Source organism: Alligator mississippiensis, chromosome 11 (genome assembly GCF_030867095.1).
Source record: "Alligator mississippiensis isolate rAllMis1 chromosome 11, rAllMis1, whole genome shotgun sequence".
NCBI lineage: Eukaryota > Metazoa > Chordata > Crocodylia > Alligatoridae > Alligator > Alligator mississippiensis.
This window is the reverse complement of record NC_081834.1, coordinates 8,439,980-8,467,610: the sequence shown is the minus strand read 5'-3', so window position 1 is coordinate 8,467,610 and position 27,631 is coordinate 8,439,980. Positions and strand designations below refer to the sequence as shown.

The following is a 27,631-nucleotide window of genomic DNA, read 5'->3' as shown; positions in this document are numbered from 1 at the left end:
CAACTCTCTGGCAACCGAGCATCAATCCAGCCAGAAGAGAAAGGACCAAAAGAAGCCCAACTGCGAGAAACGGCCAAACAACCACAGGACAAGCAGTGATGCAAGACAGAAATGAATAAGGCAGAATACAAAATATTTCTCATTTTTGTATACAAACGTGAGAAGTATGGGGAACAAACAAGATAAGGTGGAAGTCAGCCTGTGAAAGAAATTATAATCTGATTGGTATCAGAGGGTGCCTGCAGATGTGCCGTGCTGGGAGGCAGCTCCAGCGCGCTGTAATTACTCGATTAATCGAGTCTGCTGGAGCATGGTAATTAACACACTCCGGGCCACCCTCCATGTCTCGAGTATCAGCATCCTCGCACTTCAAAATGGTGGCCATGGTGCTTCAACTAAAGCTCATTCAACAAGCTTTAAAGCACCCCCATTGCCATTTTGAAGCGCAGGGATGCTGATACATAAGACGCTGCAGGCAGTTTAATTACAGCGGCTCTCAGAGCTGCTTAATTAAGGCACCCCCCTCCCCCCCATGTGTAAAAACGTCCATAGAGACTTGGGTAAGCCATCTTTTACAAATGGTCCACCAACATTGAGGTCTACACTGTTTCAGAAGAACAGAGCTGGAAGAAAAGCTGGCAGTATTGCCTTGTATGTCAAAAATACATACGCTTGTTCCCCCGGTTCAGGAAGAAGGTAGCAGATCTAAACGTATTTTGGTGAAAATAAAAGGTGGAAGATACAGCACTGTTATAATGGGGATTAACTATAGGCCACCAAGTGAGGAAGAAGAGGTGAACAAGGTACACTTCAATGAGGCTACAAAATTATCCAAAAGTTATAAAATTATACTGATGGGAGACTTCAAGTTTCCAGGTATCTGATGGAAGAATCACAGAGCCAACACAAACAGCTGAACAAGTTCTTGAGTGATGGACAACTTTCTGTTCCGGAAAGTTAAGCATAAAACTAGAGGATCAGCTACTTTGGATCATGTCCCGACCAACAGGGAAGACCTGGTAGAGGATGTGAAGATGACTGGCAACTTGGGAGGAAGTGATCATGATATGACAAAAATTATGATTCTGACACTGGGAAAGCATGAGGTCACCAAAACAAAGACACTGGATTTCAAAAGGCTGATTTAAATCAACGTGAGGAGATAATAGGAGGAGAGACTGAAGGATAAAAGCACAGAAGAGGGCTGGAAGCTTCTAAAGGGCGCAGTACTGGAAGACCAACTGGACAGCAGCACTACAGGAAAGGATCTAAGCATCTTGCTGGATCACAGACTCAATAGGAGCCTGCAGTGTGATGCAGCCACAAAAGACAAGCCATACAATGATAGGCTGAAGGAACAAGGCAAGCTTATGGGAAAGGCACTTAAGCAAGGACATGACAGCAGTCTTCAAAGACCTACTTTTCTATGATTCTACTAACTTACTACAAATCTACCATGAGCAGCAGCTGTGGCTGTAGCAACCTGCCCAGGTTAGATAATCTACATAATCTAGAACCTAAGTAGATAAAATACAGTCTCCAAATCTTTGCTGTTCTCAAGCCAAAGTCCCGGCCAGGAGAAGAAGGAGAAAAAGTCTAATGCACTTTCAACAGAAACCCTGAAAATAGCCAAGCATACACTGGAAGATGCCCCCTGAATTTTAAATTAAAGAAGTCAGAAAACAGATCCCAAACTCCCGCTATTTTCAGAGGCATGGTGCCTTATACACAGTGTCCAAACAGAACCTTGTAAGGAAGGGCTGCTAGAGGATGAAGTGAGTACACAGCAGAGTAAGAATTGCCCAAGGGACTTTGCTGACTCACTTTATTCTTCATTCAGCCAATAAACACAACGGTCAACAGAGAAATCCTATCCACCAGGCCTGCTATCTGCTGAATGACATCATGAGTCTCTGAACACATATACTCACGCCTCTTTGTAGTACACAGTGAAGCTAATAAGGTCTCTGTAATCTGGAGGGCGGTATCGTTCCCAGGTCAACTTAATGCGGTTCTTCAGGGTGGTGTTGGAGACAAAGCGCAGAATGTGGCTTTCACCTGCAGCAAAAACAAATGAGAGCAACTGCTGCAGTCAGTTTGATTCACCTCCTCGAGACTGGACTGCTGCATTGCGTAAAGCTGTGCATTTTGGTGCTATCTAGCTCAGGCCCAGGATACCATACTACAGTGTGGATTCCTTAACCTCCTACTCTCCTCCCTCACCCCCTTATTTATTCCAAAGCAACTGGTGAAGATTTGGTAATGACATTACAGTATATAGAAAAAAATGCACCTCGCTATGTCTACAATTTAGTTATAAAACAGGACATTAAAGAGAATCATTAGAATAATGGCCAAAGGTGCTCAGGATTTTCTCAAGGTTGGGGGCCAAGTTGATGCCTAGCGAGCTCCATGAAGGTGGCCCCCTACATCCCAGTTCTGATGCCTCTTTGTCCCAGGTCCCCAGGACAGTGGGCTCCCAGCAGTTGCTGCTCTTGTGCCCTGCCCAGACGTGCCACAATATGGTTTAGAAGTGGTCCCACAGCAGCCCAGACTCCATGCTGTCCTGTAGGACGTTGTCATCAACCACGTGGATTTTGGCAGAAAAAAAACAAGGAGCAGACCTCGAGAATGAGCCTTCCCAAGGCATTGGTCCTGTTGGCTTGCACTTGCACACTGAAGCATGGCAACTTGTACACAAGCTGGAGGAACACCCTGAGCAAATGCTGGAAGAGCGTAACTCTCTACCTAGAGCAGTACAGCAAGGACATGACCTCCCAGCACTGACCAAGCAGACAGTTGGATGAGCTAGAGGCAAAGATCCATTCCGGACTTGGAGTATAACTGACAAGCTTTCTGGAGAGGAAACTGCCTGGCCAGGTGTGCGGGTGGATCTGCACTCCCAGCACAAGGGCTGGCAGGTGATCCAGGGGCAGACAGCTAACTAGTGCTTTCCTCTATGCTTGGCTCTCCTCAGGAGCCATCAGAGACTGGGCCCCTGTAAGACCTGCTGGGATGTCTACACAGTGACCCTCTGGCTCATGAGCTCCCACTCAGCTTTTGCAGGCCCCAAGCACTCAAACCCCATAATGTCCGTCTACCCCAGGTGATCTAAATTTCTGTGGTGTACAAAATTCAGTGGCATCTGTAGCACTGCAAATGTAATATTTGTCCAGTCAGCAAAACTCTGAAAATAAAGTGGCTTTTACCCTCATGCACTGGCACTAATGGAGCTTCTGTCCATCCAAAAGCATTTTAGTTTTCATCAATTCTTTTGCCACACACCCTACTTGGAGAGTCAGGAAACTTTTTGCACCAAACAGGCAGTGGCTGGCAATCGCCTCAGTGGTAGCAAGGACTGTGCGTCTGCAGTTCCTACAGGACCGCAAGCACCCAGCCTATTCAATGTAAGAACACTTGCACAACAAGAATTATTGCCATCTATGCTGGCTCATCATGCCTAGAGACACATTTGGTGGCTTAGATATCCCAGCTTTTTTAACACAACCCATTAACAAGAAGACTCCCCTTATAAACATCTTAAAATAACTCAATTCCTAGCATACAACTTAACAGGCAAAATATATACCAGGAACTTGCAGGGTGCCAGGCCCATAAGTGATCTTTTCTTAACTATCTTTAAAATGGAAGATCATTTTTATATTTGTCTGCAGAACAACAGGAAAGATGCAAAGACCTCCTGAAGTTCACAGGAGTTATTCCATCAATTTGAAACAAGTCCCTTGAGAAGATCTCTGCATGGCTCCAACCCAAATATAAAGGAACTGTAACTTTGAAATGTTGAGGAACTGGAAATGCCGCTTTGAAATTGGAAACAAATAATCGAGAATAAACAAAAGTAAGTTACTCTGAAATGCAAATTTATAGCAGCTGATAAATGGAAGTGCTCACCATCAGCCAGGGGAGGAGCATGCATTAACAAAGTATCGATACTTAACCAACTGCTTTGCATTGATAAAGATGTTGAAACAAACATTTCAGCAGTTGCCTTCTCGAAATCACTCCCCATCTCCAGATATATAGCATTGTTAGACGGTTTAGAAGCTCCCTTAAGGAGAAATATTTAAAAGACTAGACAAACTACATAATAGTCAGGGGTGAAAAAAAGTTACTGGCAGAACTGATCACTCTCATAACTTGGGTATTTCTAGCTATGCTGCTGTTACTATACGAATTGATGTTGTGAAAAACTGATAATAGTTAAATAAAGTATTTTCTTAAGTGACTCAGCAGCACTGTTTTCAGCTGCTATGTAACAAGCTGGCTCTTTGCAGGGCACCACTGAGCCCTGAACCACAATTTGGGGATTCTTAAAATCAAATCAAGTATTTTAGCTGCTAACTTCTGGATTTCATGATCTTCATTATCATGCTTTCAAGTTAAATAGGATGAGGGCTTGCTTTAAGTTTGCTTTATCTTTGACTTACAAGAGGCTCTTTCACCATTGTTCCTGGGATTTATATCTCCTTTGCTCTGCCGCCCCTTGGTTCCCGACACATCCTCCATGCGGTAAATTTCAGAAACACACAGCTTGGGATTAAATGCAAAGTACATTTTGCCTTCCTTGATGGTCAAATTGTGGTGGTTCCAGTCCCACAGCTGCTGCAAATTCTGGTTGTCCAGAACATAGAAAGAGTAATTCCTACAATGAAACATTTAAAAGCAAGTTAGTTTTATCACCAGTTCATGGGCTGCTCCCATACAAAGCATCTGAGCCAGGCAAAACTCTATTTTTTTTTTATGACATCTCTGACTAACCACGTGAATTGAATACATCCTCTATCCACAGTATCCAGAACGAATACACCTGGAATCAATTTGGTCCATGGGCACACATTTATTTAATGGCACGTTGACATCTGTTCCCTGATCCCAACAATAGCCCCTCCTGCCTTGCCATACATGCATGGCAGGACAAGCAATTTTGGAATGGGGGAAATCGGATCCAAATAGCAACACTACTACTTGCCACTGCAGGAGGCAGCCAGGATCACAATCCTGGGCTCCTCCTGAACTGACCAGTGAAAGCCAGATGCCCAGTGAACAGGTGTAGTGCTGGGATTGGGACCCAGAATCAGCCGACTGTCAGTCTCAGCCAGAGGACCACAATGGAGCCAGGTGGAGATAACCAAGGCTGTCCCAGGGCTGGAAGTGTCAACCAGGCCCCGCCATGCAGCTGACCTCAGGCTTTATCGTGGGGGACCTGCCATGCGTTCACTTTAAGGAGCGATAGAAACCAGCAACATCATTACATGTCTTTTCTGAAATACTTGTAGTTGGTTTTGCGTTTTGTGGTACCATTAATAATTGCCTGAATGGCTGGAGGAGTTACTATTTAAGACGCGATCAACAGGTTAATCGTGTCTTGAGTGTAATGCCTGGCAGGGGCCTTTAGCTGACATGGAGTACAATTGCTCGAAGTTGGCTAATGGAGTTGAAAAGGGAGCACGTATGGGTTACAGTCAAATTAAATGCATTTTGCCAGGAGGGAAAATATTTATAAGTGCGATGCAGAGCTGCACTACGCACCAACAGCCGGTGTGTATTTTGGACACTGACTTCTTTGCAGTCAATGAACAAGAATTATCCTTGCAGCAGCCTGTGCAACATTAATGAGATGAACATGCACTATCATCAGTCATGCAAGTAAATAATTGCAGATAAGCTTTTCAGGAAAGACCCAAAGCAAGAGGCAGTTAACTTACAAAGCAGATTCACAGCCTTAAAACCTAGTTTAAGAAATATGTAATGCCAGCCATCTCATCTCCGACTCACAACAGTGGTAATTGGTTTTTGACATAGATATGTCTTAAAGAGACGTAACTAAATTTTCGGACAACCAAGTGACTAGAGTGGAGTAAGCTCTTGCTGGTGTTTTAGACAACTGCAAACAGATTGGGCAAGAGTTGCAAGTAACTGTGGATCATACATTAAAACCATCTGCACAAGTTTGAACAGAAGTTTAAGGCAAGAAAAACAAGTCCTAGGGCTCATCTGTGCGCTGTAAGTATAAATTACTGGAAGTTATCCTGGCATTATCCAAGGCACCAGTGAAACCACATTTGCAAAGTTGTACACAGACACAATCACAAGATAGGTAAATGCCTTCAACAGACTGTAGAGAATGCTGCTGCAGAGGGCAACTGAAGTGCACTCAGGGCTTTGGAGGTATAAGTTATAAATAAAGATTATATCAAAACTTGGCCTCTACAGCCGTGGAAAAGAGTCAAGATGCCAAGGAAGATAGCATGGAAAGAATAAGAATTTCTCATTAGGAAAACGATCTGCTGTCAATCAGCTACAAACAATATCTAGAGGTATGGAGCATTAATGTTTTTAACTGTCTACTCCAAACCCAAGGTAAAGTGGAAGCTAAACTGCAGCACTGTACATCCGTTCCATCCAGGGATAAGCTGCCCCCAGTTAGCTTCCACATTCAGTAGTGGAACAGGAATGAACAGATGAAATAGTTACTGCAGAACAACTCACACAAGGTAAGTTCCTTCCCCCTCTCTTACTCAAACCACTCCCTTAGTCTGTTCAGAGCCATACGGAAATACGGGATGAGCTACGACTGTGAGCAGAAACACACAGTATCTTAGGGAGTTTATACACATGCTCCAAGAGGGGCTGGAGGAGGTGGGGGGTTGCTTTAATTAGAGCAACTCTGAGAGCCGCCCTAATTTCAGTGACCCCACGCTGAAAAATGGCAGCAGGGGCACTTTAACTAAAGCTCATTCAACAAGCTTTAGTTAAAAGCGCCCCCACTGCCATTTTTCAGTGCAGGGATGGTGATACACAAGACACTGGAGTCTGCTGGAGTACAGTAATTACCATACTCCAGCAGACTTGATTAAATGAGTCTGCTCTGATGTACTGTAATTACAATGCGTCGGAGAAGCCTTGCTACACATGTATAAACACCCTTAGGGCCCACATTTTGGGGCAAGACTTAAATAATCTGAACAGATATGCATCTTTCCTGAAGCATCCCCAGGGTAGTGCTACTTACTCTCTAGCTCCATGATTCTCAATAGGATGCCATCAAATCCATGAGGGTGCCATACGGTATTAGCACTTAGCTATGCTAACACCCATACATGATTCACAAGATAAACCCAACAGATTTCAAACAGGAATATGCAGTGTCAAAAATATTCTGACCTGCCGTGGGCTTGCCGAGTTCTTTGCAACAGAAGAACTGCTCTGTTATTTTTCCACAGGCAAAAATGAGTGAAAGCTAATAGCTGGCATTCTCCAAGGAAGGCCTGGAGTCTAAAAAGGCTAGAACTACTGCCCTAGATGACAGGGAACCACAAGGCATACCACGCATGGGTGGCCAGGCAACTAGTATGTGTGAAGCCACCGAGGAAGGGGATTCTGTAGGAAAAACACAGCACATGATCATGTATTTAAAAACTATCCCCATTCATCTGATCTCAGCGTCGGCAGGCCAGAATAAGTCCGTATGGGCAACCTACATATTTTTTTCTTTATTTCCCAACTCCAAGGCTTGACTTACAGTATCTTCTTTTCTTAATGTAGGTATTTAATGTGCATTATAGGTGAAGCTGGCAACAGCCACTACAGTTATGGCAGAGTAATACTTCCCTGTTTTGAATTGTTAAATCACTCTACCAAACTAACTATACAGACTGAACTTTTCCATGCCAGGTGTCTGCCTTAGGCTGAATATTTTTGCAAATTTTATTATTTCGAATCGTGGCAGTGCCCAAAAAGTGCTTGGCCCAAAAAAAGGAAGGGACAGTCCCTAATCCAGAAGTGCATAATAGTAATAATTCTTTAGCAGGAATCGATTTGGCTTCCTTCACGAACCCCAATTTTCTCCTTCTCAGCTTCACTGTTTATTTTTCCACTCTTGAATCAAAGCAATTTAATAAAGGCCAATTCATAACACCACTGTTTCCTTTCCTATTGGTTACGCCTGCTGAGATGCAAGATTCCATAAATGCAATGGCTGCTTAAATTCACAGCTGCACTTAAATAAATAAATAAATAAATAAAAAGCAAAAGACAAATTGATAACTGTACTATCTGCATGAATATACCACATCGTAAGTGAGCTGAAAGAGCCTCGGGCTAGGCAAAGTGACAAGGCTCTTGGATTTCCAATTAGAAACAAAGTTTGTCCAAAGAGCCAATGTTCTTATTGAAAAAGACAGTGTGCTTTTCAAGTGCAGAATGAAGAGCTGCCCTTTAACTTGCTCTGTCAGATGGTGGAATTTTAAGAATTTAAGACTGACCAAAGAGTAGCCTGAGAAAAAGAGGGAGGTTTGGAAGAATCCCTTATATTGTAACTTTATCCTGTCGGGGAAGATAAATCAGAGACATGCAACCTTTCCCATGACCTTCCCACCACCTTTTTCCTAAACGACTGCCCCAAATTCTTAGTTTACTAGTTTTCTTATTAGCAAGAAAGGCTCATTCCTCCTACAGGGGAGTGATTTAAACTTGGATAACTATTTTATTTGGGGAAGAGACAGAGCACAGCAGTTTCCTGGTGGAAAGTCATCCCTACTTTAGCACTGCTAACTTCACTTCTACAGAATGCAAACCTCTTTTCCTCCTCCTTCCAGTCACCTACTACTCCTGGATCTGTTGTGTACAGAAACAGCACAACATACTGTTAAAAGTATATCATATGTTATGTTATGGAGTCAAAGCAATCCAGGAAGCTGATCAGTAAACATTTCAATAGACCAAGATTACTTCCCAGGCCCAAACTCATTGTCTAGGTTAAGAGAATTGGTTTCTTTGTAGTACTCTGTGGAAGGCTCATTTGTGCAGTTCCTGAATACTCAGATTAGTTCCAGGTACATGCCCTGATCTTTTAGTTAGTGAAACTGCTATTCTTCTCTAGGTGACATTTCCATAGACCTCAGTTAAGGATGCAACACTAACAAATTGCAACGACAAAAGAGCAATGACTTCTGATTTCAGAATGCACTGGAGCATCAAAAGCAGAACACGTCTAGGATAAAAGCAAAAACTGCTTAGATATACAGCATCTCCCAAAGAAAATCTTTCTGCAGGAGAAAAACAGCAGCAGCGTTCCCATAAATATATTTTTAATATACTCATCCAACTGCTTGCATGCTAGTGAATCAAATGAATGATGATGGTGCAATGGTAGTAAGTAGAAGACAAATATTGCAGGTTAGTGGAAGTGAAGGCTGTATAAATGGTACAAAAGTATTCATTAGAAGACATATTTTCCATGCCTTTCTGTTAGGCTGAAACTGCCGCTACAAATATAATCTCGCTCAATTTGAGCACTTACCCATCCAGCTGTTCCTCTCCCAAAATATACCGGAGATTCTTTAGGAAAGATAAGGAAACCAGTGCATGCGAATGGCGAATCTTCACATACCCAGTGACCGTCTCAATCAGGCCCATGAAATTCTCCAGCTCTGAAGCAATATTATCTGCATTAACAGGAAAGAAAATGAGTGCTACGAACATATGCAACGGTACAAAGTTAACTTCACGTTTTGCTTCGCTCAGAGATTGCATAACAAAAGGAAACATAGATATTTGCTGCTTTTGTCAACAAAAATAGATTTGCCTTGCTGCAAGCCAGCATATATTATTTACCTATGCAAGCAGACAGGTGGAGTACAACACTTTAGAGCTCCATTCATAACTTTTATACCGATGCGCCTTCCTTTGCACAGATATTCCACACTTGTCCCAGACCCAAATTCTGAGCTGTCAACAGCCAATCTCTAGGCCAAACTGAACAGACTCTTGTAAATTTAAGCATCTGTGAAACTGCCACTGCTGTTACACACTATGACAGAGGTAAAACCCATTAATTAGCTCAAGATGAAATGCTCCGCTGAAGAACATGGCATCAGACCAGAGATTAAGTGAAGTCAGAGAGAGTTATGCTACTGTCCTAAGCAAGCAACAAGGATATTGCTATTTTAACAGACCTTCAAAATAAGGAAGGGGGTGGGAAAAAAAATCACTGAAGCCACTGTCCCCATGTGAGGAACATGATGCCTATAAGAAATGCCATTGTGGACAGCAGCTATAAGAATTTAAAGGCCAGCTTTTAAAGGGTTAAAAGGTGAACTGAGCTTAATGTGGGGGGGGACAGTAAGCACAAAATGTTGCCTACAGCTTGTTCAGTAAGGTTTGCATCAGCAAGGCCTGGGGAACTGCTGATTTATGCAGTCACTGTTCTTAAAAAACTTTGGTTCCAGGTACAACATGAGCTGGCAGAACTGAGGACAAAACCGTAACGATACCTTCGTGGACCAGGGCTGGCGCCAGGCCTAGGTTGTACAAGGAGGGTCACAGGGAACATCCTCCGAAGTGGAAGAGGATACATGGACTTGGTCCCCCAGTCAGGAGACTGAAGCTAGATTAAGTTGTGGGCATGGTTCAGACTAGTGGTAGGGGTCTACCGAAAATGGTGGGTGGACTTACCAATTTTTTTCACGGTGATCATGGTGTAAAGTTCTCATTCCACAGTCATTTTGCAGCTGTCCCACCCCCCAGCACTGATCGACAGAGAGGCCCCACCCCTTGGCGCTGACTGGCAGAGAAGCCCTGGGGGAAGAGGGGGTCAGCTGCCATCTTGATAGCTGGCTGCCCTTCGTGCAACCCTGCCCTCAGCACTTATTGGCAAAGAGGACTGGGGGGGGGGGGGGGGGAGACGGAATGGGACAAGACAAGGGGCCACCATTTTGACTTCTGCTGCCCTTTGGCACCAACTGATGGAGAAGCCCTGGAGGAGTAAAAGGAACGAGGGAGCAGCTGTCACCAGGGAGCCAGCATATTAATTTTAAGGGGGTTTTTGATTTATTTTGTGGATTTTGCGGTTTCTGCAAAATTTGCAGAACTGCAAATTAAGTATATTGCTGATTATCAGCAGTCAGGCAAGCAGTTAGCTGCATTAGCTTGAAGTTCGTTGGAAGGCAGGGCAGTGCAGCACAGCACTTCAGAGACTAACTTGTTCAGAGACGCGTGAGCTTTCGTAAGCTACAGGTCACTTGATCAGATGCCATGAAACCATCTGTGACACCATATCTATGTTATCATAGCAGCTGACAAAGTAGGCTGCGGCCTACAAAAGCTCACGCCTTTCTGAACAAGTTAGTCTCTAAAGCTGCTGTGCTGCCCTGCCTTCCAGCTAACTTCAGGCTAACACAGCTACCTACCTGGCTGACTGCAGCTCATCTGAGCTGTGCACAGCTTTAGTCGCCTAGTTGATGGACAAACTCCGTGTATCCTCTTCCACTTCAGAGAGGAAGATGCCACACTGCCCCGTCTTCTGCCTATTGATAGTCAGTCACTTACCACTTTAAAGAGCTGGGAAAGGATATATTTAAAATTATCTTCAGTCCCCTGGGAAGATATACACTTGATCTGAGCCTTCTAGAGGCCGAGAAGCGATTTCATTTCTTCTAAACATGAAACTGGCCAAAAATTGTGTTACCACAGAGTGCTCAGGAGCATAAATCTGTTACTTAGCGACCCGCATGGAGTGACTGAAGTAAATGTTGTTCAAGGTCCCGGAGAAGACAAGACTGTCCTTGCAGATGTGAAATATAATAAGACAATCCACTCACGGCTCTTTTTAACCCCTTGGCTAGCCATAAGCAGGAAACCTAGCACTCCTCAGGCTACAGGACACAGGCACAAAACTCAAGGCACTCCAACCTACACTCACCCTTGAAGGCATTTGGATGTTCATTTCAAACCAAAAAACTAATAATGGCTTTGAAGCTTGACATCTGTTGGAGCGTTCCCAACTGATGAATCACCGTTCTGACAAACCGTATCCAGAGTTCATTTCTGTTTGGACACGCCTCGGAAAGGGCCAAAACAATGAGGAGAGCAAGAGAGGTGCAGTGTTGGATTTGACTGATTTGGTTACTTTGCGCACAGTGGTTCAGCACCTGGATGAGGTGCACCAAATGGTGTGCTGGACAGTCCTGACATAAGTAGGAAACTAGCAACTGCTTTAAGGACCTTGCTTTCAGTATTGGTCTTTAGAGTTCTTATCTTTGTACTGACATGTGTGCACGCACATACACACGCGCACACTAACATTTAAGAACCTTGACAAAAGCTCCAAAAAGGAGAATACTTACTCCCACGGCGGATGTTAATAAGCAGATTCCCCTTGAGGACAGTGCACCCCTGCAACATCTGCGCTGATGTGACAGAATCAATGGTCTTCGTTTTCTCCTCCTCACAGATTTTTGGGCAAGGCCCTTCGCAAGGGCTGCAGAACATGCTGGTGGGAAGGAAGAGAGACCAGAAGTAAGACTTGTGGCTTTCACAACACAGTCGGCTGATCTGACATTGTTTTGGAAGAGCTTCTCTATTTGCAACATCAGAAAGCACACATTTTTCAAGCTGGGAAAAAGACTGCTTCTCCTGAAATGTGTTTCATGCTTTAGGGCAGTTGGTTGTAGCCGTGTTGATCTAAGGACATGGATAGGCAAGGTTCTTTGGGTAGACACAGTATCTTTTATTAGACCAACTAAATAGTTGGAAAAATTGTTATTTGCAAACTTTCGGGCACAAACACCCTTCTTCAGACATAGAGTCTGGTGGTGAACTGTGTACTGTCCTGGATTTTGGCTTCTATTCTACCCAAGAGAGCACACAATTCACCAGCAGACTCTCCCTATGTTGGAAGAAGGGTGTTTGTGCCTGAAAGCCTGCAAACAACAAGTTTCCCAACTATTTAGCAGGTCTAATAAAAGATACTGCATCTACCCAAAGAACCCCGTCTCCTGAAATATGACTGTGTCCTAATTCCACGCACCTACAACCGTATGGTGCCACCACAGTGATCCTGGGCAGAGGCACACAGCTGTAATTACCAGAAGAGTTAAATACATTATCACCAGTAGAGGAAGTGATTCCTTAATATACTATCTGCAAATCAGTTTGTGAAATGCTGTGGGATCCACCTAGATGAAAAGCCTATTCAGAGCAAGTCGCTGCCCTTGGATTTTTACACTTCATGCAGCAATAAGGGCAAATCAAAGAACACGGGAGAGGTCACACTGCCCTCTCTCACATACGGGCAACACTTCACTAATAACGAGGTGAGGCTAAAGGTTTTGAAGGAACAACTCCCAATAAAATTCAGCAGAGGCTGGGCACCCTACTCCATTAGGCACCTTGGAAAAACTTCAGCCTTCTTCCAATTGGGCCAGGGCTAACACTTGAAACACTGTTTTTACTTACTGTATCGTTCAAATTGGTAACCATCTCGACACAAGTCTATCCACATTTTCTGGCTGAATTGTAGGAAAGTAAGCTTTCCCCTCAATAGAAGTTGGCAACTACTGGTGAAGAACAGCTTCTGCTCTTACAAAAAGCCCACAAGGGAATCAAATAACCAGGGAAAGGACCCAAAGGGTTAAATGAATTAAAAATACTAAAGTAAAACTAAAACATTAGACTTGGTATTTTTATTGCATACTCAAAAACACTGGGTACAAGAGTCAAGATGGGGGTGGAAGGGAAGGACAGTTTGAAGTCGACCCCACATATTAGTTGAGTGCAATTTTTATGGTCCTTTTGAAGGGGGAAAAAGGGTATAATTAAACCTCTGCAGTAGATTACCACTTCGTGGAAACAAAAGCAAGCAACAGGAAAGAAAACCCAGGTTCTGGAGACAAAAGCCCTAGATCACACAGTGGTGTGCAAGGGCTTCCTATTTATTGCCTAACATGGTAACCGGACCCACTTTTGCTTCAGCTTCGAGAAACCAGTAACCTGATACAACAGTTGTTTTCCAGGCACAAACAATGAAAGGAAGGAGCTTCCATGACTCTGTCGTGAGCTCCCATTTCAAATGCTACACCAGAACGTGCCATTAGCCACTAAGAGCTGCAGGCACGGGCAAGAGGCACTCGAGTCAGAGTCGGTGTCAGGAGAATGAGAGCAACTCCCCACGTCTGCAACTACTGGTTAAAATAGTCTCTGGGAACCTGGGGGATAAAACATTCACTGGCCTTGAGTTACAACTCTCTTTAGTCTTTGCCGCGAAGGCAGAGCTTTGATAAGATAAGCTGTCTGGCACAGTGGCTTTTATGAGAGTGTTTTTAAAGCGGAGAATAAGAGCCGCTCGGGAAGACAGCAAGGAACAAAGTTTTGCAGGTAAATATCTGGCCCCAAGCTAGCACAGAGCTGCATTGTTTGCATCTGAATGTCAACTAGAGGCTTTCCAAGGAAGGTGTTTGTCTGGATGACATTCACTCTCCGGAAGGCAGGGCAGGGTAGCACCTCTCCCTCGGAAACAGCGTAGGCTCCTACGCTCACCACACGCAACTCACCTGCCCAAATAAAGGTGAAGCCTGGATACAAACTACAAAAAGCCCAAGGACTCCAACAGTCCTAAGAGATCTCCCTTATGCCTGAAGAAGGGTGTTTGTGCCTGAAAGCTTGCAAAGAACAATTTCCCAACTAGTTAGTTCGCCTGACCGCGTCTACCCAAAGAACCCTGTCTGCAAGAAAGTCAAAGGCTTTATAGGAACAAAGTATTAATAGGTGGGCATCTAAAATTGTTTTCTTGGCCACTGAATAAACTAGGAAATGAGAAACACATATCAGGCCACATTATTTTAAATTCCAAGAATTACCGACGAGCCACAGTAATTTTCAAGGGGAAAAAAAAAAGCATTCCCTACAACACCGTGAGCTGCTGTGCTATTTTATAACCGCCTGTGCTAGCGTTCTGTTCTGAAGTGGTGCTGGTGTCTTCTAAGAGCAAAGTAAATTAAGTGAATAAATCTACAGGCAGCAACAAAGCTAGGCACTTGGCTAAAGCACACAGGCCAGAAGCAGAATACAAGCATGCACAGAACAATTAATGTGTGGGAAACAGAAACGATCTGCTCACTGGGTAGCAACATAGAGCAGAACCCCTTTCTGACTATTTCCTGATGTTTCCACATATCTCTTCCAGCCCAGCTTGGTTTTCACTGGACAGTTTTCTAATTTCAAAATCCGGTCCCACACTGTGCCGACTGCTGGATATGAAAAGCTGTGAAAGCTTGGGCAGTGTCTCTTGCACAAAAATGCAAGACTGTGGCTGGGGCAAGACTGGGTTGTGGTGTCAAGACTGCCACAAGGAAATCAAACTCCGCTAATTGCTTGCAACCCATTAGGCATTGAGGCAGTGATGTACCCAAAGCCAGACCCATGCCATACAATAATAAAAGTGATGGTTAAAAATGTTGGCAGAGACCTAAAACACTCATCACATGTGTAACTCCAAGCTGAGAAATCCAGAGAAAAAAGCTGAGCCAGTAAAGGCAAGCAAACTATATAGGCAGGCAAGGTACTTTGGGTAGATGTGATATCTTTTATTAGACCTGAGTAGTTGAAAGAAGTTCTTAGCAAGCTTTCGGGTGCAGTCACCCTTCTTCAGGCAGAGGGAGTCTCTGCTGGTCTGAGACTCCAAGGAATGAGAGAAGCTAAAAGTGTGGTGGGATGTCAGTGAGATTGTAAATAGGTGGAAATTAGGAAAACAAAAGTAAAGCAGGGAAGGGGGGTGGGAAAGCAGGAGAAAGAAAAGCCAAAGGTAAGTAAGGGAAACACTAGTGGTAGTAATTCAAGGTAGACAAGAGGCTGTCTGAAAAAGGAAACAGCTGAAAATTAGGAAGAGAAAGGGCAGAAAAGTAGGGGAGGGGACAACCAAAAATCTCTTTGCAGCTAAGATAACGCAAGGACTAATAGCTCATTTTATACTGGGAAAGAGTTTTTCTGTCATTTAGTTTTGTAACTTGTTGGTAGTTATTAAAGCAAGCCTTTCTGCTATTCATCAACCGAGCATTGTGTCAGTTCTCAGAGTGCTCGGTTTAAAAACCCGTTTAAGTGCAACACCAAGTTCCCTTAATTCTCACCTGAAATGTGAGCTGAAAATGCTCAGCACCAGGCAGGACTATGCCTTTGGAGATGGGTAACTTGGTCTGAGTGGAGTCCTTCTCTTGTCATACTGTCCCAGGATAATTCCCCGCCCCCCCCCCTCCCCCCCGGGCTTGGCGATTTCCCTAATTTATACCCCCTCCACACTTCCTGACACACTTTGCAATCAAATAGGAGGGAATACTCCAGAAATATGGCAGGCAGCCCAACCACCAAATTACCTTTGGCTCCCATTGCGTATGAATCCAGAGGGACACTCGGCCATGCACTCGTCATTGTGGATCACAAACCTCTCGTATTCACTTAGCTCTGAGGTAGGGACTTCGGCGCACTCTTCTTTGGTGACACAGCGCCAGCCTTCGAACTTGTAGGTGTTGGGGGGGCAAACGGGCACGCAGACTCCGTTGCTGAAGTAATTGCGGCAGGCCACGCAAGCCGTGTTGTTGTCGGGCGCAGTGCAGCTTCCCAAGCACTCGGGGTGGCAACATTCGTTCTGGTCTGTGCAGGCTCGCTTGCCACAAGAGCTGGGGCACACTGCAAAGAGAGAGCACAAGGCAAGGGCTGAGCCAACATCATTTAAAAAGCAGCAATGTAAATATGGTCTAAGCTCATATTCCACTGGGCCTAAAAATTAAAATACAAGCAAAGGAAATAATGAGGAAAACTGTTGAAAGCGAGGCCAATGCATGGATAATGGAAACAAGTGAAGACTGGAAACCGTTTGATAGCCCTGATATTCTTCTGAGTACTGACTTACTGTCTTTGAGAGCTTTTTTCTTTTTTTTTTCTGGTCTTTCCAATTTGTATTTCAAATTGGTCTTTTACTGGCAACTAAACCAGCCTCCTTTAAAACAACTTAATTGCACTTGGGCAATAAAGCCTTACTATACTGCAGCACACATGGTTAGGCTGACCCCAACACAGCATCCCAATGTCACTTTTGTAGGCAAAATGAGATGTAATGAAGTGCAGATGCTACACATGAAATACTACGCAATGAGAGTTATGATTCCTCCCTCTCCTGAAGGGTGTCATGCATTTCAGCTTTCCCCCAAAGGGGGAATCATACTTGTTCACATCATATCACACTTGTGACAAGAAAAGCATATTTAAGCTCCAGAGTTTGGAGGTGTGGGCACTAGAGCTTGGGGGGAAAAATGAACAAGAAGCAGGGCCTTCAATAGACAATCTTACTATTGTTACATCAAAAGAAGTGGCGGCATTTATACTTACGTAACAACATTTTGATTACAGCATTGTATGGCCTTTTAGCCATGCTAGCTGTATGCCAGAGGCTCTGTAAATAAACACAGATAGGAAATCTGGTTTTCATTAGGTAACTGTTTTCCACTTTCTAACTTGACTAGAAAACAGTACCAATACCGACAGCATAAAACAACACTTCAGGATTAGAGGCCAAGGAAAGTAACGCCTACCTGACTAGAAAGCAGTTAACATCCTAAAGCAAAAGAGACTACATGTCCCCAAACAACCGACGTGGATGAAAACCGCCAAGATAGCACAGCAGATTCTACGCCAGCCTGCACATTTTCTCCCCGCTCCCACCCAATCTGCTACATAATCTGCTAGGCTGTTGTTCAGAAAGAGAGAAAGGGACCCATAGCGTGAGAGTGCAGAACAATCTCTCTCTCATCCCAGCCACAGCACAGCCTGCAAAGTGGTACCTGCAAAATTCCACCTTCAAAGTGAACTTGTTTCAATGTGCATGAAAAAGTTCAAATCCGAGAGCTTTTGATCAAGCTGTTTCAAGGTAACTGACCAAACTCTTTGATTTCATCAACCTTAGGATACGGTTCCACGTTTTCATATGCCCATCATATGCACCCTCTACAACACAACCCCAAGCATGCTAGAGAAGGCAGGCATGGCTGGGATATTAATATTAAGCAATTCAAAACAAAAATGTGCTTGACATAACCACCCATACTTTGTAGGATCTAGACACTCCAATGCTGAGTCTCAGTCATGGAAGGCCATTAGCTAACAGTTTTGAAGTGCCACGCTACTTCAGAACACCATATTTACTCGAATCCAAGATGAGGTTTTTCCACCCCTTCTTCTGTCAACAGGAAAGAAAACAAGCATCATCTTGGATTTGAGTACCAGGGCTCCTACTCTGCCCCAGCTCCAATTTCAGGTCAGAGCCAAAGAAGCTGGAGTTGTTCCTGCTGCCACCACCAGCAGCAGCAGCAATCTGGTATGCGTGAGTGAAAGGCCAAGGCTAGGGTCCAGAACGGGTGGCAGCCCAAGTCAGGAATGGGTGAAGGAAATGGGTAACAGTGCAGGTCAGGGTTCAGGTGGGGGATAAGGAACAGCTGTGCAAGTGGGGAATGGGACAGCAATGCGGGTGGGGGATTGCGCAGCAGCCAGGGGTAGGGATCAGGTGAGGGGACAGGCTGCAGAAGCCACAAGCAGAGGGACGGCGAGAGCATAGTGTGAGGGTCAGGCTGCCTGACTTCTCCCCATCCCCTCTCTAATTGGGGACAAATTTAAGATGACCCTTCAATAATTTTCTCCTATATATGGAAAACTATAAAATAAACATATAATTTTCTACGTATAGAATCGGGGGGGGGGGGGGGGGGGGGAGATCTATCTGAAATACCAAGTTGGCTTGGATTCAGGTAAATATGGTACATCTGTAAACCTAGCATCAGCGAGGTTCCATGTTTAATGATAACAGTGGTTTCTACATCAAATATGCTCCGGTTTACCAGATTTTTAACTGCCAACCCCACAAATTCAAATCTGGGATCCAAGTGCCATGTGGGAGCCTTTCTCCCTTGCACACTACCGCCAGGAACAACGATTGTACAAGGCGAGTTCTCTCTGCAATTAGTACAGGGCAATCCCAGTCTTGCATATTGACTCTTGTATGTCACTAATGGAACAAGAACTTATCTGACTCGCAATGCAGGCAGACAGGACTGAACTCCTGCCGATACCAATGCTGTTGCATGAAAAGGTGCTGACAGAAACATCACTTTTCAGAGTCAAAACCGACCAGGAATAATACAAACAAGAGGACAGAAACCCATTTGAAGAAAAGTGCTGACAGACCCGTCAGTAACGCAGTGCTGGTGAGGCCCACATAAATGTTGCACAAAGATGACTAATGTATACACATCAAAAAAAGTGTCCTTTAAAACCGTATTTTCATTCTACTCCAAACACAACCTTAAAGAACTGTAACAGCACATGTATTATCTGTCCCCAAACCAAAAACACCATCCCTGATCCTTCTTCAAGACAAGAGAGGATAAGAGCCCAACACTGAAAGATCATGCAAAGCCTTAAAAAACATGCCAATGTCTTTGATAAAGCAAAGCTGAGAAAAATACAGCACATGCATATTGACCAGTGGTATTACAATGTGCCCCAGGACAAATGAGTAAAGTGCCTCACTCGGCATCATAAGGGTGCCTAGATGCTGGCCTTGCTAGACTGCTGTAAACTCAGGCTCATCTTAATGTATATAAATATTATTAGTGTTCAGGACTATTAAGGGATTTCTTGAAAAACCCTGGGCAGTGTGTCTCGCCAGCAGATGGATTGCTGCTCCGGGTGAGTGCCAAACTTAGATTTAGTATGGTAACTAGATTTCCAGTTCACAACCCTACTAAGAAAAAAAACGCCCCGTTGCCTCCGTGAGCAAAGTTCACTGCTAGATTTATTACAGCAACATTCTGTGATTTTTGCTTTTAATTGGACAGACATTTCCAAAAAACAAAAGGCAGCTGCACAAATAGTACAGATAAATATAGCACAAAAAGATCCAATTTATTTCACTCCTGGGGAAAGACCTTTATGTTTCCTCAAGCCCTCGGCTAGTCGTGAACAATCTAGCACAGAAATAGTCTTCCCTCACATTGTGTGGTGAACTCTGCCTCTGAGCTACAAAAAAAAAAAAGCAAGCTGAACCATGAAAGACACAGAACTGAACATAAGGACACTGGTATTTTGTAGATGTTGAAAAAAAAAATTAGCAGTTTGAAAAAAAGCTCTTCTAAAACTGTTACTCATTTAAACTTAGCACGAAGAATTTCTTTTTGACAGCTCAGAAGCTTCACTTGTCCACCTCATTTGTCATTATGGTCCTTTTACAAATTTCACTGCACTTTGCAACAATTTAAGGGGACAACTGAGCTAGCATTTATATTGAGATTTAGAGCCTACAGAGGGCAAATTTCCCTTTCCCTAATTTCAGAGGAAAACTGAGCACCGCTAACTGGGGAGAGGAAAAACAGAAAAACGTGAATGAAAATTCAGAGCTTGTAAAAATGTATTAAACATCCAAAAAGCTACTATATTAAAATGACAACCTGGGCTAAAATTCCCAAAGCAGAAATAAAAGGGAGCTATGAAAAGGCAAAGTACAGATGCATTTTAAAATTTGAGATGATTAATATAAACTAGTATAAATTAGAGATTCTTAAATATAGAAAATTGATAAGGGAAGCGAAAGACGTCAAGGAAAAAACTCCATAGCTGACAAACTAATGGATAATTCGTACTGTAAGATTACTAGAAAAACTAAAAATTGTAGCAATGTTATAGACTCACTTTTAGCTGGAGAAGATAAAAAAATTGTTAACAATGCCAAAAAGGGAGAAGTGCTCAATGATATTTTTGTTCTGTATTAGGAAGCAGCAACAGGTTGTACTCTTTCACATGATTAGAAACAAGCATTTTCCAGTTTGTTAATAAGAAAGAAGAATGCTAAACACAACAGCTATGAAGAACAAACATTTTTTAAATGGGCATTTCTAGGCATTTACAAGAATTATAAATGTCGACCTACAAACGCTGATTTTTAAAAAGTGTCTGAACAGCAAGGAAATTCCACAAGCGTGCCAATGACGTGCTGATACCCAAGAAGGTGCAAAATGACAACCAGAATAACTCTTGGATGGTTAACTTAACATGAATCCCAGGTAAAAGAAAAGAAAAGCCGATATGGATTAATTTGATAAAGAACCAAAAGGACAGGAGTACTACAATTTCTTTTTGTTTGTTTAAACATAGATAACGGGGCTTTTCAGAACTATCTGACTTTATTCTCTGATGAGACCACAAGTTTGTCTGATAAAAGGTAACTGCACAAATATAAGGCACTTCAATTCTTATGAGATTTTTGACTTAGTATATGGCAATATTTGGATAAGATATGTCACTATACAGTACCAATAAAGAGGAAAGCTGGAAAACTGGAGAGAAGGCAGAAAGGGGCCACAAAAATAGCTGAGGGAAAATTGTGAGGGAGATGCACTTGAAGAACTCAACCTCTTTAGCTCATCAGAAAGATGGAAAGGTGACTTGGAAGATGGTTATACACTGTAATCAAGGGGGGGGGGGTACTGGATATACAAGAGGTCTTTCCTCTTGTAAAAACCAGTGACTGGAAGCTGAAGACAAAGGAATTATAAGGAATAAGTAAGGGGGGTTAATTAAACACTAGAACAAAGTGCCAAGGAAAGTAGTGGATTCTCCATCTCAAGATCTTAAAATGGAGTCTGGGTACCTTTCTGGCAAATATGCTTTATTCAAAACACAAGTTATTGGATTCAGGACTGTAGGAACTTGGTGAAATGTAATGATCAGTGATATAATGGACATTGGACTAGATGATCTAATAGTCCCTCCTGGCTCTTAACTTTATGAAGTTATGTATTATCTAAGTGTTGCATTAATTCATGGACAGTCAGTAAATTGGGGTTGGTAGAATCTAACCTCACATAAGTGCTTTTCCCCTTATTTAACTACTGACACCTGTTGTGAGGCAGAAGTTGTGGAAAGCATAATACCGCTAGTAATATTTGCTATGTTTAACTGATAAAATAACCACGGCATTTTCCAAAGTGAGAAAATTTAAGACACAGCATTATTCTTCTCCCCAAAAAAGCAATCTAGTTCAGCAGAGACATCTAGAACTAGATACAAGTGAAAGATTCCTGGGAAAGAGTTCCTGCTTTTTCTTCTAGCCTCTCCCTTTTACTCCAAGAGGACAGGAAGGGGAGGCATTTTCAGGTTCACACAACACGCGAGCCTGAAACGTCAAAGTATTCTGGTCATTTCATCCAAACATGCACCCCACTGCAAGTTATTTATTGAACAATTTATAACAGCACCTACCAGGTGAAGGGTGTTTTTAAAATAAATACAAATATTTTACAGATGCTCCCTCCCAAAAATCATGGGACATTCTGAATTGAGAATTCAATACACTCCACCAACGCGCACACGTGCTGAATGCAAGGATGGAAAACCCCAAAGCATAGAGCTTAGTAAAAAAAGATCCTTCTTGGACTGTCTAACATTCAAAAGCAGCTGTAGGGGTTTTTGACATCTATCATCTCAGGCCATTTGAAGTGTGCACAAAGCAAAGCTCTCGGAGACCACTTGGAGGGTTCTGACATCACGGCTGTTTTACAGTTTGGACAGACTAAGTGTTCTTATCATCTCCAAGATGCCATGACATCAGCAGTGCTGAAATAGAGCAATCAGGTGAATAAACAGTCAGTCATAGGGAGCGAAAACGCAGCCAGCAAAGAAAGACTTCTGGCAAGAGCAGAGGCATTAGCCTCCGCCAAGGCTGGCATGGTGCCAACGGCACGCGGGCAAGCAAAAGGTTGCCAAGTGTGGGATAAATAGTTTTTATAGATTCTCTCTCTCCTTGTAAAACGATATTCAATCCTTCCTTTCTTTTCTCTCTTTTTAGAGCATCCTTCAAGAAAAAATGCTGTTTCATACAGAACAAAAGCTTAGTTCTGAACAGGGAGTGGGAGGAAAGGAACATTTTACCCAGCCAAGCATTGTAAAATCAGCAGTCGCAACTTATCCACAAAGACAGACAGGCAGGTAATTTTGGAATGTTAATTCACATACATGGCAGAACTTTTAAAATATAGCATTTTCAGCACATCTTTCTAACAACAAACTGGCTTGTAGAGAGAGGCATGGCAAGAGGCATTTTTTTCCCTTTCTGCCTTAACGTAATGATAGCCATGGAGAGATCCGAGATGCAACGCCCAGAAAACCTACTCCACTGATTCAACGCAACAGCTGAAACTCAAATCAAGCATGTAAATAAGCAGCTATATTCATAACACACACTAGCACGTTCCAACACACAAATACTGGTCCAGTAACCTGCAGAAGATGGGAGGAAGCAGCCCTTGTGTTAAGGTTATGCAAGATTGTCATACAGTTCCAGCAACAAACTTCCAAACCTGTCTTGCCTTGTAAAATTTTTTCCTCACCACAGTAACTAAAACAGACACTTCACATAGAAGAAATCTACGGGAAAGGAAGTGTCACAACACCAAGCACCAAAATGCTGAAGAGCCTTCTTTTGTTTCTGGTAATTACGGCACAATTTGATGCTTTCTGAAATCACCTGCCAAATCCTGTTCAAAAGTCTGATTTGAAACTGTGCTGATGCTATGAATTGTGGGCAATAGCCCTCCCCCTCCCTTTAAACCCCTGGTTTGTATACAACCCTCTGTGCTTGCAAAATACTTGGAAAGGTCCATACAAACTCTAGGCCAAGTAGTAGGAGGGAACTCAGTCTCCAGCTTGTGAGTTATATTTGACCCAACTTCATCCCAGAAAGAGCTATATGTTGCCATGTTTACATTCTAACTGCTACCAGCCTGATTTTATGCAAGAGCTTTCCAAAATTTTTAAGCGCTTCTGAAGATGCCCAGCAAGGCGTCCTCTTGCACTCGTTCCACTTCAGTTCAACTATATCGGGCGGGCTTCTATGCAAACGGGACCTTTCCAGGGGGACGGGAGTAAATCAGAGTTAAAATATATCCTGTGATTTGAGTGAAGTGCACATGTAAACTAAAGCTTCCAGGACTCAAACAAGTCCTGGGCACATAACGCTCCAGAGCCCATGAAAGAAATGCAGTCGTGTTCCCCCTTAAAAACAATTCCTGTAAACATCAAAGATACGGCAACAATAAAAACATGAAGCGAAGCCAAGTCCTAGGCCAAGTACTACATGCAAACACCCACCCACACTTTAGGAGGCAACATGTTAAAAATAAATTTGGGTTGCCCCAGTGCTTTAACGCTGCTACTCAGAATCAGCTGAGTCCCACTCTGTTCTCCAGGAGAAAGGAAATGAAAGAAGGATTGAAGAAGAAAATGCCTAGCATCAAACAGCAAAAGACTGAAGAGTCTCAGTGCTGCCTTTGATGACAAGGATGACAGCCATGACTCAAGGCCTGTGGTGTGGAGACAGGAGACTGGCCTAATTCGAGAGACTGAACACACTGTTGGAACCGCGACAGAGGATCCTTGAACTGCCCTGCTGAGTTAACTTCCACCCATTTTAGAGAGTTATCCCAAGTATTAACGTCTTCCCTGACCCCACCCTGCACAGTAAGTTTTATGATCACTTCAAAGGGGTGTAAGTCATCAGATAACTATGCCTGCCTTTGAGGAACTGGAGGCCCTCTGCCATGGCGCTTAAGCCCACAAATGTACAAGTGTCATATGAAGGATGTACCCTTCCTCTCGCTTTAAAACAAACAAACAAACAAACAAACAAACAAACAAACAAACAAATAAAAACAAAGGACACTTCACTTAGTTGAGAGAATCTTTTGTCTTCCTACCAAGGAGGGATTTCCACCAACCAAATGAATTTGAGAAGTCTCCGCTTCGTCTTCTAGCGGACTCTACAGTCCCTCACCACAAAACCACATCAAACCTGCTCCTTGGGAAAGGCACCAAGCTTCACTAAGAAATGAAAAATTCCTGCTAAGCCCATTTTACTTGGTTTGAGTGCCCAGGGTATTCAGGGACACTAACGGGCATAATCAACCTTGGCAGCCCCTTGGGGAATTCTGCGACTGGGATGTTCAAAGCTGTAACAATTTTCAGCAGCAGTCCAGTGCCTCGGCTTGCACCGAGAAACCTAAGTGGTAAAAACAACTGCTTGACATGACCACCGACAGGAACCAAAATACAGCCTCGTTGCTCAGTTCTCCCCCAAAGGCCGTTACACCCAATGGCCACCTAGGTGCAAACAAACATGACTTATTAATGAAAACAGGCAGCATGAGTTGCATTCTTTTTCAAAGCAGTTTATGTTGCCCGGCAAGACTCACACTGGCACTGCTGCAGCTGGCACTGGAGAGGGAGGAAAAAAACTAGACCACTTTGTGCTTTCCACGCCAATATGAATTCGGTACATAAACAAACACAACCGAGGCACATACGCAAGCATCTACTGGGTTTCAAGCCAATCCTCCTCTATCTACAACTCAAGGTAAACAAGTTGGTTGGGAACATTTTCTGTTCAGGGCTACACTGTTCTATAAACATTTCCTCCACAAGGAAGAGTGAAATTTCCTACTGAAAAGGTGAGCCAGGACAATAACCAAGACATTTTAGGTGTTAACGAGGGGTTGGGGGGGGGGGCTGTTATTGCTAGAAAGGTATATTTCCGTTCGTTTGTAAACAGTCCAAATTTCCTTCAAGTCTTCATGAAGATATGCAATCTGCACATCCTTTTGTTAATACATAGTAAGCAAACAGTGTAAATCAGGCACCAGCTGGCAAAATCTCAGCTGGAAGAAGGATACTACTGACATCCCAGACTTACTCTAGAGGAAGAGGGCCTGATAATATTATCAAACTGACCTAAATGATGTAGTTCTTTTGATGCGAGGGGGTGGGGAGGAGAGATTAAAAGAAGTTTAGGGCCCTGCTACAAATCCAAATTAGAGCCAAATAGAAAACAGCTACAGAGTTGTTACACATTTTCAAGCACTAACTTCATCGCTGGGTGGCTCTTTTTATAGCTGGACAGTAATTTATATCACGTCCTCCTGAGACTGAGATAAGTATATTATATAAAAGAATGGGAAAGGCCAGTTCATTTTGATAGGTGAACACAGGGGAATGGAATAGTAGGAAATCCTGGTACTCAAGGATGATCTAGACCCCATTCAGAGAATGACTTTTTAGAAAACCTGCAACTGCTGAGTGAAAGAAATGGGTAAACACAAGATAAAAATTAATTTAAAAAAAAAGAATTCACTCCTACTTTCGCCAATCAAAAATAGGATGCAAAATACAAGAACTAGACAGGATACTGAAGATATGGGGCATGTCTGTTTTCTTTCATTAAAAAGAATGAATTTAATACGTGAGATATTTTCAGTGCTAGGTGATCTATCTGCTGCAGAGATAACTGCCTTCTCTCTGTCTATGCTATGAAATAACAAATTAGTTTGGGCAATGCTTAGGGAGAGGATAATGTGCAAAATGACAGACACATGTAGATAAAAGTTTCCTTGCAATGCAAGAAGCAGGAAGAGTGGGGGATTATATCAGGTGGGAAAGAAAGGCCAGAACAGAGGTGCAGGGAGCACAGAAAAGTGAGGAATGATATTGTTGAACAAGTTATACAATAATTAAGTTCTAAAATCTTGCTTTATATTATACCTAACAGACAGACTCCCCTAGTCCAAGGGCCCTGTAAAGACGACTGGTGTGGAGAGTTCCTTAATTCATTTTTAGTATAAATTCAGGGACACAGACTAGGAGAAATCCCTTGAAAGTTTATTATTAAAATAAGTATTTTCACATGTACTAAGTGCCTGTGGATAGAAACAGGTCCCAGAAGGAGAAAATAAAAGGCTGCATGACCTCATCAGACTTAAGAAAAATTCACCAATTTAATAAGCCTAAGCAACAGTTATTGAGTTGTTTGAGCATAACCTTCACTTCCATCCTACGAAGTTGGAAAAATGCACCCCGGTTCCCAAAGAACAAGATAATCAGAAGCGCCGACTGAAAAATCAGAAGCCTCTGCTTGATCTTTTTGAAGGAAATGTCCAGTGTAAGTGGATGTTCAAAAATCAGAATCCAAATAATTTGTTAAAAGGAGTGACAGTGATGACGTAACCACTCCATCATACTGCCTCAGCCTGACACTATTTAGACAGCTGCATCTCTAGAAATATCCTCTATGCATGCTAAAAGCTTTGCAGGGCTTCTGAAATGACTGCTACACAAGTCAACTGAATGAGAAAGGAGACCACCCTATTTTATTTGCTGCCATCACCCAGAAATGGCAAACACGTAATATATATTATACACGCATAAATGACATATATTCACGTTTGCACCTGAGTACGTATTGTAAAACAGTCTTTATACCTACGTACTGTATAACTGCACACTTTATGAAAAGTAAGTGCTACTAACTAACTTTTAAGCTGTGACTCCATGTCTGGCTTCCCAAACCCTCTACTGTAGTAAGAGGGTAAAGCACCTGAACAACAGTTCTTCCCAGATGAGGGAGAGCCAGGCAGATTTTTATTTTTTCAGTGGAAAGAGAAGGACACTTGAGGTGAATGGTATCTGTGTATCTAACATGGAAATCTACTCTGCAGCGCAGCTCACTTGGCAATGCTGGGTTGCTGCTGCGAGGCCAGCAAAAGCACTGGATGGTGTTTACAAAAAGAAAAATGCATTTGTATTTTTAACAGACACTCACATTTCAAGGAGTGTACACACACTTTCCTCTGTGTTTGGGCTAAAGTTTCACACGTGGCTTTTTCCTTCCAGCACCTTTTTGTTGCGCTTTCAAGTTGCATTGACAGGAACGTATAAAAATACAGTTTGTTATACCGTCCGTGGCAGA

General features: G+C 43.0%; 1 protein-coding gene across 2 annotated transcripts in view; it reads right to left on the bottom strand.

Moving 5' to 3' along the window:
- IGF1R (insulin like growth factor 1 receptor) overlaps window positions 1–27,631 on the bottom strand; it is a 257,041-nt gene that overhangs the window by 46,387 nt on the left and 183,023 nt on the right. For both annotated transcript variants that reach the window (XM_014605993.3, XM_019477496.2), the window contains exons 3-7: window positions 16,167–16,479; window positions 12,147–12,292; window positions 9,323–9,467; window positions 4,449–4,663; window positions 1,932–2,058 (exon numbers count right to left, since the gene is read on the bottom strand). In XM_014605993.3, coding sequence (XP_014461479.1) covers window positions 1,932–2,058; window positions 4,449–4,663; window positions 9,323–9,467; window positions 12,147–12,292; window positions 16,167–16,479 — 946 coding nt within the window. The remainder of the gene's footprint in view (window positions 1–1,931; window positions 2,059–4,448; window positions 4,664–9,322; window positions 9,468–12,146; window positions 12,293–16,166; window positions 16,480–27,631) is intronic.